Here is an 11,025-nt window from a genome sequence, read left to right on the forward strand (position 1 = left end):
CAGCAATTAAAACCATAAAATACAACGTGGCAAAACATAATGTAAAAGTTTAAAGCTACAGTATAAAACCTAGCAGCAATGCAAAGATTTTTAAAAAAAAAAACAGTAACCAAAACTTGAAAGACTAAAATGCCTGGGAAAATAAGGAAGTCTTCGCCTGGTGCCAAAAAGAAGACAACGGTGGTGCCAGGCCTGAAGCCTGGTTGAAAAGGTCTAGATAATCAGTTTAATTCAAAGGTGCCTGGAGTTGACTGGCAACCACCCGCTCAAGCACCTTGCCCAGGAAAGGGACGTTGACTACTGGCCTGTCGTTGTTGACATCATCCGGGTCCAGGTCAGGCTTTTCAGGAGTGGCGTAATTACTGGCGCCTTTAAAGAGGCTGGCACTACTCCTACTCTTGAGGAATTTACAGCCTCCTGGACCCAGCCAGTCTTCTCTTCCCTATTAGATGCAATAAGCCATGAAGGGCAAGGGTCAAGCACACAGGTGGTCGGCCAGACTTGGCCAAGCACCTTGTCCACATCCTCAGGCCTCAGTAACTGAAACTCGCCCAATAAAACTGAACCAGGCGGTGCTCTGAATGCCTCTGCTAATGGGACTGGGTTAATTGTGGTGTCCAATTGGTGCCGGGTTTGAGCGGCTTTATCTTCAAAATGCTGCGCAGTTTTGAGGGTTCTACCATCTCTCTCCTTGGCCCAGATTGTGGCAGGCCTTGAACCAGTCAGAAAAGCTCCACTGGTTAGTGTTTCAAATGGCTGGCTGCAGGCATCTTAAATGCATGGTACCCCGGCATCTTACTCAAATGGTGACCTCATCGACATGCCTCCCACACTGGAGGCATTCAAATGAGGCTGGACAGCCACCTGTCAGGGATGCTCTGACTTGGATTCCTGCATTCGGCAGGGGGCTGGACTCGATGGCCTTGTAGGCGTTCAACCCTACTGTTCTATGATTCTATGAGGCTTGTATCTTGATTACAATCCCATGCATGCGCACAACAGCAGTTATATATATTTTTTTCCCACTGTTACCCCCATGCCTAGTCTCTTGTTTTGAAGGTCGAGGGAAGCTAAGTCACCGTGCTTGGGAGAAGGTGGCCATTACTGCAAAGCCAGTAGCGGTCCTTCTCTGGAAAGAATCCAGATGCAAAGAGATAAGCATGTTCCTTTTTCAGTTTCCTACTCCCTCACTGAGCTTTATCAAACCAGGTGATCAGAACTCGTGTAGGCATCTCTGCTTCCTGAAGCATTGTGTAGAAAGGTCTTTATTTGGTGCTGTTCCTGACTTCAGCTTCAGCTCTTTATTTCCACTGAACCAAAAAAACAACAACCCCTAGGCACTATTGAATCATGACATGGAAGCAGTTTGGTATTTCAGTTAAGCTTTGAAAGAATGTTTGGGTTCTGTTTTTTAAATATCCAACGAGTGTGCATTGAACTGTGTTTGTGTCTGTGTACTCCTTGGAGTATCAAAAGTGGGGGAGTCACAGCAGGAAGAGTAACTCTCTCCCCCCCCCCACACACACACACACACACACTTGTGCCTGCTTATCTGACTGCTGGATCGTCACTGCATTGTTGTGTCGTAGGATTAATGTCTCCTCATCTTCGGACTGTTATGGATTTGGGAGGGAGGCTGACTTCACGTACTGGCCCCTTCGTTGCTAACTTTCCTCTCTCCCAAAGAATCACTGATAGGCTACCACCAGTCAGGATGTGCTTCCTGACTGGTGGTAGCCTCTCTTGTTACACCGCAGTCTGTCCAGCTGCTTGGGCAGTGTTAAGTCCTTCTGCCAAGAGCTCCTCCCTTAAGCCCAGCCCTGGGGAAAAACAGAACGGTGCTTTGGATTTTCTTGCCCAAAGCCCAGAAACATAGAACTTGGCAAAAGCCTTGTGAAAACCCTAAGGGCGCAAGCCGTGGTTTGGTAACTACGCAGTCCTTCACGTGGGGAAGGGTTTAGAGTGAGCAATGCCCTTTTAAAACACAGCCAAAATAGGATTTAATTTGGGGGGCCAAGAGGAAAAAGGGAGGGGGGAAAACAATAGAAGGCAACAGTTCCACACACACAATTCCAGATGAAATCGACAAAGTCAAGCTAACGTAGCTAGTTACACGTTACCTGCTTGAGTCATGGATTTCTGAGCATATGCAGAGTTCATTGCAGAGAAGGTGGTGTCAGGGAGAGCAGCTTGGCCTCTCATTCGATGCTACTAAGAAGGTGACAGGTGGGGTGTGTGAGCAAGCTCTTTTATGGGAAGTTGAGTGGGGTAAAAGCAGGCTCCTTCATGCAGACTGTCTGCTGCTTTTTCCAATAGCGCAGCGTCGTCCATTTCTCATGTCAGCCAGCAAATGAGAAAATTAGTTAGGGGCTGGACCCACCTTCACAGCAACCCTACACTTGAGAGATAAAAGAGCTGGCCAGTTCTAATTGGAAACAATTGTGCAAAAGAGCTTCCGTTTTGGATGCCATTACCTTTGGAGAACAAAAAGTGAGATCTCGCCCATTTAGTCATCTTGTCATGGTGCTAACTTACCAGATGCTCTAGGGGGCACTGTTGATAGGGGTTTGTCATAGGGACTCACGATCTTATTGAGATTTCCTATTGAAGAGGCCATGAAGGTTGTGGCTCAGGGATTCTTGTATTTCCAACCACACATTTAATCTGTAGGGTTTATTGTTCTGACACAATTTTCTGTAAGCACTGGTTTAGCCTGAATGAACTCCCTGCTCTCTCCCTCCCTAAATTCCACGCTTAGGGTAGCCAGGTTCCACAGATATACCACACCAGAAGCAGCATTAATTTTACCCCTCTTTGCAAATACTGTTGGATCTTGATTATCCGTAACCAACAAAGCAGCTGGATTTAATCATACAGTTTATATGACACTACCAGAGTGTTCCATGGGCTTCCCATGGATTATTGTAGATATCCTTACAACAACCCTGTAAGGGAGGTCAGTATTAAGATCATTTCCCATATTTCAGACAGGACAGAGAAAGTGGCTTACCCAAGAGGTTTCTTGGTTTGCAGGATGACAACTCTATTTCATTTTATGTTATTATTTTGTTTTGTTTTTTATTCTATTGTATTCTATCCTTTTTTAATTTAATTTATTTTTTTCCATTTTATTTGTTCTATTTTATTCTATTCTATTCTATTCTACTTTATTTTATTTTACTTTATACTCTTTTCTTTTCTATACTGTCCAATAGCTGAAGCTCTCTGAATGGTTCACAACTCTACTATTGTGTGTGTGCATTAATGTAGCAATTTTATATTTTACTCTCTCCTATATGCTGAAAAGCCCAGAAACTGATGGCTTACCAAAACTCTTTAAAAACTCTTAAAATACTCTTAAAATACAAAGGGTGGCTTTGTAACTATGCGGTTTTTCACGTGGACAAGAGTTCAGTGAGAAATCCCTTTTAAAACAACACAGCCAAATGTCCAAATATAAAAAAGGAATTTATTGGGGGGGGGGGGACAAAGGGGGAAAACCAGGGGAGGCAACAGTCACACACATGCACAGACTTCCAAATAAAAGTCAAATCTAACTTATCTAGTCACATTACCTACTTGAGTAGAGTATTGGGTCCCAGAGCATGTGCCAAGTTTATTGCAGAGAGGATGGTCTGGGAGCAAGAGAGAGCATCTGCTTCCAGTTAGATGGTATATAGGAAAGCTCTAGCAGGATCGAGGGAATCTTTTTTTTTTTTTTTTTTAGAGGGATCTCCACTCAGTAAAAGCCATCCCCTTTGCAGAGACTGATGGTTAGTCTCCATTTCTGATACCAGTATCCTAGCCAGCAAATCAAAAACTGCCTATTGGCTGGACCCACCTTCTTAATGACTGTAACTTGCATCTCAAAAGCCCAAGGTGGTTGGAACCAGTCAGCCTACTCAAGAAATGGGATTACGGTTTTGTTCACGTTTTGGAGGACAAAGAAGTGAGATAAGGCTAGATAAAAGTATTCAGGTTGCCCAGCAGGGTGCAAGCTGAACAGCTGCTCTAGGGGGCACTGTGGATGCATATCAGTAGTAGGGTTTTGTCACACACCTGCTTAAGTTGAGCAGTGCTCGCACAGAGGGATCATGAAGGCACTGGCCATCTTGCTAACCTTTTCTTTCCCTCTTCCCAGGAATACATGGACCCCATGAACGAATACAATGCCTTGAATGAAGCCAAGCAGATGATTGCGGTGGCCGACGAGAACCAAAACCACCACTTGGAGCCGGAGGAGATCTTGAAATACAGCGAGTATTTCACCGGCAGCAAGCTCATGGACTACGCCCGGAATGTCCATGAGGAATTCTGAGTCCTTGGACCCAAGGCCCCCGATGCACCTTCTTGCTTTCCAAAAATGAAAAACAAAAGAAAATTACCTTTTGCTGCTATATCTGTGTTCTGTGTGTATACCGTGTGGTGTTCTAGACTTTCTTCTTAAAAAAATAAAGCCACCCACATGAATTAAAAAAGAAGAAAGAAAAAGCTACGTCTCTCTCTCAGCCTTGAGGAGAAAGTGGTCCCTAAAGTCAACAGGGCAGGATCTGGACAAGTTCCTGCTTTGTGTTATTAACTGATGACTTTCCTGCTTGGGAGGCCCAGTTGCACCCTTTGAAGGCTGCATTGAAGTATCTCCCTCTTCTAATTGACTTCTGAAAGCCACGCTGAACATCTGAGGACCATTATCTTGAGAGGCAGTGTGGGGAGGAGGGTGGTGTGCGGGGGGTGGTGAAATCTTGGTGATGGGTTAGTTTGGTCTTGTGTTTTAGCTCTGGTTGGGGAGTGGGGGCTTGTAGTATGGCAGGAAACTTGGTGATTGCTTGAAAAGAGAGTGGTAGCATTTCTGCAGCCAGCGTCCTTTTCATCGGCTACTGTGATTGCCTAGGGATGGTGGGGAAAGTTCCATATTAGAATACAGGCTGTCTGAAACTGGATTGAGTTGACAGCTTTGCTTTGCTGCTTCTAATTCATCTTCTCCTTGTAGTCCTCAGCTGTTTTTTCATCCAGACCACCCGAGTTCTTTCCATTCCTCTTTCCCCAGTGTGCTTTTTTTCTTTTAAAAGAGCTGGCTTCTGTTGTCTTCCCCATTTTTGTTCTAATAGAAGGCCCGCCAACCTCTTTACACACCGTCTGATGCTCTTTCCCCCTCTGAAAGTAAACTGCTCATCTTCACCGATCTTCATCTTTAAAAAAATAAATCCATGCATCTTTCTCATGGTATCAAGAGGGGAACAGCAATCACCGTGTGGTTCTCATATGCTGCTGCCACACACACATGTCAGTATTATTGAACAGTGACTGTGCATTCCTACTGGCTTGATGTCCATCTGGAAATTCATTGGCTGGAGAGGTTCGGTGGCAGGAGCGCCCTAGCTGCCTCTTGCAGTCCCCTCCAATAGCCAACTCAGGACACGGACGACGAGGATTCTTTCCAAGGCTTTATTCCTTTATTACTTTATGACTCTTTCAGATACTAATCACTAGCGACTAAGCAAGGAACAGCACTGGGGTAGATAGCAGAGTAGCCTAAGCTCCAGGTAAGGCAGTTGGTCTCCGTTTGAAGGAGAACCGCGGGAAGACTCTGAACTTATGGGCTAGGGAGAGATCCTCCCTCTTTCCCTTGGGTCCTCGGGATGTGACCGTTGTTTGAGCGCCAAACAAGTGGAGCGCCACCTTTCGGCACCCTCCATCTGTCGCCGCTCCCTGCATCTGCGCCGAGCGTCCAGCAAGCTCCCCTCCAGCGCTCTCTCACTGCCAGGGTCACTATCCCAGGAATGCTGGCAGGAGGAATCTCTGCCAGCTACTGTGCTTGTGAGAGATGAGTGAGCCCCTCTCCCACGGATTGCTGTTCCTCTTCAGAAGCAGAACTGCTCTGGGGCTCTATGGGCTCAGTTTCCACCCTGACATCTGTCGTACTGTGGGTTCTTAGGGTGTCTTGCACCATACTTTGCATGCTGTCCTCACAAGTCATTGCACGGCAGGAACAATGAACGGTGCCTGCTTGTATTAGCAGAATCCTTCAGCAGAGTAGAACTTCAGAGCTTTTCCTGGACTCTGCCACTTCAGGCTGTGGGTATTTGTGTGCAGAGAGATAGAGGAGAGAGGGCATGTTTGAATCATCCACCCACCCACTCACCATGCAGGATTTCGTGAGAACTCTGTGCTTGAACATTGCCCCCACAAGTGTGAGATTTGGCTCTCCGCTGAGCCTGTCTTTCACCTCTTCCTTGGCCAACACTTTCCCCCCTCTCAGGACCCTTGTTGGAATAACACTTGATATAATGTCTCTTGAAGAGGCTTCTGGGGAAAGAAAACTGGTCAAAAGGTGTTGATGCTGGGAAAGACTGAAGGCAAAAGGAGAAGGGGACGGCAGAGGATGAGATGGCTAGATAGCATCACGGATGCAATGAATATGAACTTGAGCACGCTCCGGGAGAGAGCGCAGGACAGGAAGGCCTCGCGTGCTATGGTCCATGGGGTCACGAAGAGTCGGACACGACTGAACAACAACAACAAAATTTTGCTCCATCCTGTCTGAAAGAATTGCCAAAAATCCCCCCCTGCTCCGTTTTTTACTGCATGAAAATGGTGAGGCGGTGCTGAACTTCGGAGAAGCGCTCGGGGGCTGCATTCCAGCCGTGGGTGAGGCCAAGAAGACCAGCATATTTTAGCTTAAACCTCTTACTGCCAGTAACTTAGGCTTAGGAAAGGCATTGCAACCATTTAGAACTGGGCGGTGGGGGCAGGGGCTGTGCAAAAGCTGAGAAGCTACTAAGTGATTGGGGAGAAGGGACAGGATTTGGAGAAGGAACAAAGGTATTCTGGAGAGCCCCTGAGGCTTTGATTTGGCCCCTGGGCCTGAGGTTATCCACCCCTGTGATAAGGCAAAGGCATTTCAGTGTAACCCCATAGAAAAGGAGCATGTTGGGGAGAAGCATTCAGGTTAGCCGTCTCCTTGATGTACTAAGTGATGACATATGGGGAGGATTTTTCCTTAAGGAAGACCGTTCACACCTGTAACAGTTCCAATATGAAGTGGTACAGTCCTGCTGAAGTTTTATCAAGTGTCCTAGAGCTGGAAGAAGTGCAGAAAAGGGCAACTAAAATGGTCAAGGGGCTGGAGCATCTCCCCTCTGAGAGAAGGTTTCAACAGCTGGGATTGTTGAGCTTGGGGAAAAGGGGGGGAGGGTAAGGGGAGACATGATAGAGGTCTGCAAGAGGATGCCTGGTGTGGAGAATGTGGATAGGGAGACATTTTTCTCCCTCTCAAAATATTAGAACCCAGTGGGGTCCTCCCATGAAGCTGATTGGTGGGAGATTCAGGACAGATCAAAGGAAGGGCTTCACACAGCACAGAGTTAAACTATGGAATTTGCTACCACGGTGTAGTGATGGCCACCAATTTGGATGGCTTTGAGAGGGGGCTGGACAAATTCATGGAGGAGACAGCTGGCAATGGCTACTAGTCTTGAGGGCTCTGTGCTACCTCCAGGACCAGAGGCAGTATCCCTCTGTACAGCTGTTGCTGGGGGACAGGGTGGGAGGGTGCTTTTGCACTCGTGCCCTGCTCGTGGGTTCCTGGTCAACTGCTGGTCGGCCACTGTGTGACCAGAAGGCTGGACTAGATGGACCCTTGGCCTGATCCAGCAGGGCTCTTCTGATGTTCTTCGTTTCTGCTGATCTGTGTAAAATGGCCCTTCTATGGAACATTCCTTGGGGAGATGCTCTTCAGCCAGGATTCCCCATTGAGCCAAATCTTTCGTCATTCTCTTCTTAAGGGAGCAACTTTACTACCGAAGTGATGCGTGCAGCTGTGCCTCCATCCCTGTAGAACTGCTTTCTGGCTAAATTAGCATTGAACATGATAAGGAGGGGACCAAAACCAGCTTCCACAGCTTTGACTATATTTCACTTTTTCTGTGTTCAAACAGCTCTGAAGCCCATAAGATGCCCCCTCACTCAACCTATTGCTGGGGTCAAAGGTTGAGTCCACTCATATTTTTCATTTCAACAGATTTATTCAGCTCTCACCCTTCCTACAAAAACCAAACCCTCTTCTTTTGAAATTGCAGCTTAAGGTGTCTGATCAAATTTTATCCTCCTTAATATAATGTAAATACATCTAACGTGTGTGTGTCTTATTTCCCCTGTTTTATTTAAACCGGTATTGAGAAGGCTTTGCCTGTGAAGTGCGGGAGTGGGGGGTCGTCCTTTTGACGTGGAGTACAGGGGGGGGGGAATGGTGGAAACCCAGTGGGAGAGTGCTTGCTTGTATGCGGAAGGTCCCAGGCTCACTTGGTGGCATCTCCAGTTAGAAGGATCAGGAAGCAGGTGACAAGGAGGCGCCCTCTCTGTCTTAGAGAACTGCGGTCAGTCAAAGCAGACAATACTGAATGAGTGGGTGTTCTTAAAAACAAACTCCTTTGCTACTGCTAGGCTGGATGTTTGATACGGCGTGGTATTGCAGTAGTGATTCTGCACGCTCGCTCTTTTGACGTGGGAGGGGGGACAGGTCCCTCTGACCAGACATCTGAACTGATGGTTTGCAAAGGGCTTTTGAAATTGTGTGGAGGGCCAGATTGTTCACCCCTGGTACAAAACTCCCTCCTCTCGTATGATGACTCACTTTCAGTTATGGACTGAATGCTTTCACGGACCGGCCTTGCTCTATCAGACGTGCAGTGGATTTGAATGTTAAAAATGGATATTTATTTATTACATTTTTCTGCCACCCAATAGCCGAAGCTCTCCGGGCAGCTCACAACAATTAAAACCACAAAATGCATCATAATATACAGCATAAAATGTAAAGTGATATAAAAGTACAAACCACAATCAAACCTAGCAACAGTGCAGAGAGTTAAAACACAATAACAGATTTAAAACAAAGCTAAAAGACGAAAATGCCTGGATTTTTTTTTTAAAGGTCTTCGCCTGGCTCCAGAAAGAGCACAATGTAAGCGCCAAGCAAGCCTCTCTGGGAAGCCAATTCCGCAACCAGGATCCTTGGAGAAGTGAGGTGTGCTGGACCCTTCTTCTTGGCCTATAAGAGCAGCTGGTGGGGAGTGGGGGCCTGGTTGACTGGGTAAGGGTAGTGGTGAATGCCTTTTTACTGTGGTTCTGTCTTGCTTAAAAGAGGTGGTGGAAAGACCTTTGTCTAAGAGAGAAGAAAACCTCCCTGAATCCCACTATATTGGACAATTTCCAGCCGGTCTCTTACACTCCATTTTTGTGCAAGGTCTAGAGCACGTGGTGGCTTCTCATCTCCTGGGATTTCTGGATGAGACGGATAATCTAGATCCATTTCAATCTGGCTTCAGGCCTGGTTACAGAACAGAGACTGTTTTGGTCACCTTGGAGGTCTTGGGAAATCTGGCGTGATTTACAGCAGAGTTGCTTTAGATAGAGCGAGTGTGGCAATACAGCATTTAGTATTGGATGCAACAAACACAGGCTAGAAGCAGTTTAGAAGAAGCTAATCCATTTACTGTATTAGTGCCTTCATACACATCATCAGAGAAGGCGATCGGACACTGTATCTACAAGCACCCCCTAAAGCTAGGTGTGTGAGTGTGAGAGAGCGAAGCCGGGAGGTATGGTTACTTGCTTTCTTTCCGGAAAGACCACGTGTTGTTGCTTCTTGCAGAGACAAGAGGAGGAAGAAAAGAAAAGGAAGGGAAATATGAACTGATCAAGCTATAGGACATTCTCTATCGCCCCATAGTATCTGGAAGCATGCAGAGTTGTTCCTATTATCCAGCAGGTGGATGATCTGTGCCAGGAACTGGACAGGGGGAGTGTGTCCCTGTTCATTCTGCTGGACCTTTTGGTGGCTTTCAGTACCATCAGCCGTGGTATCCTCCTGAGGTGTCTGTCTGAGATGGGACTGGAATGTACTGTTATGCAGTCAGTGCCTCGGGTCGTTTTTGGAGGGGCGGTTTCAGAAGGTGGTGCTGGGGGATTCCTGTGCGACATCATGGCTGCTGGCCTGTGGTGTCCTTCCGGGTTCCATCTTATCCCCCATGCTATTTAACATATACACGAAACCGCTGGGAGAGTGCTGATGACACCCAACTCTTATCTCTTCTTTCCATCTAGATCCAAGTAAGTTGTTCTGGTTCTAAGTCAGTGCCTGATGCCAGTAATGGACTGGATGAGGGCAAACAAATGGAAGCTTAATCCAGACAAGAAGAGAGAGGTGCTTTTGCTCAGTCTAAAGGCAGACCAGGAAATAGGGATTCAAAGTGTGCTGGGTGGGGTTACACTCCCCCTGAAAACTCATTCAGACATTCAGAGGCATGTTTGGTGGCAATGCAGCAGAGGGCCTTCTCGGTGGCCGCTCCTTGGCTGTGGAACTCAGTGCCAAGGGAGGATGGGTTCCATCTGGAAGGTGTGAATTGGGTAAAGCCAGATCAAAAATGAAGTGAAACAAATTTCTCATCTCTACTCACCACTAGGGATGTTTGTCATTTCCAAATCTGGACCTTTGGGGAGCCAACTGATCCCCACCATCTGCAAGGTTTGGCTTGCATTCACGAGCCATGCTTGTCCAGGCTTTTCCTGGAAACCGGAAACTCCCCCCCCATCGACATGTCTGCATATTGCAGCTACAATTTACATACATTAAGCAAATCATAACTGTAATTTCTGCAAATTACGGCCATAGTTTGCTCAAATTACTGTCATGGTTTGCACAAACTACAGCCGTAATTTGTGCAAATTATGCAAATTGCAGCTGCAATTTGCATAAATGCCAATTTAAGGAAACGAACAAACCCGAAAATCCGTGAGCTGGCCCGACTCAATCCGCATCGAGTAGGGCCAGCTTGTGGCTAAGTGAGCCAAAGTGCAGGGTGTCGAGCTGCTGAAAGCTTGACAAATTTCACCCCCAGACCAGATTCCTCTGACATCCTTACTCACCATTCGAATTCACTGTTGGAGTGACCACAGCTGCAATCCTATGCGTCGCCCTTGAACTCAGACTTGCTTCCGGGTCAATAGGGTTGCATCTGAACGAGA

At 46.8% G+C, this 11,025-nt stretch overlaps 1 protein-coding gene across 2 annotated transcripts in view; it reads left to right on the forward strand.

Moving 5' to 3' along the window:
* SDF4 (stromal cell derived factor 4) overlaps positions 1 to 8,146 on the forward strand; it is a 28,203-nt gene extending 20,057 nt beyond the window's left edge. Inside the window, exon 8 of one of the 2 annotated variants that reach the window (XM_084821739.1) lies at positions 4,142 to 8,146. In XM_084821739.1, the coding sequence (XP_084677865.1) occupies positions 4,142 to 4,318 (177 nt within the window). In that variant the 3' untranslated portion in view covers positions 4,319 to 8,146. The remainder of the gene's footprint in view (positions 1 to 4,141) is intronic. The other variant, XM_084821738.1, reaches the window with a different exon arrangement.
* The last annotated feature ends 2,879 nt before the right edge of the window (positions 8,147 to 11,025 follow it).

This window comes from Heloderma suspectum, chromosome 15 (genome assembly GCF_057233095.1).
Source record: "Heloderma suspectum isolate Gila_16-S chromosome 15, 16-S_ref, whole genome shotgun sequence".
NCBI classification, from domain to species: Eukaryota; Metazoa; Chordata; class Lepidosauria; order Squamata; family Helodermatidae; genus Heloderma; species Heloderma suspectum.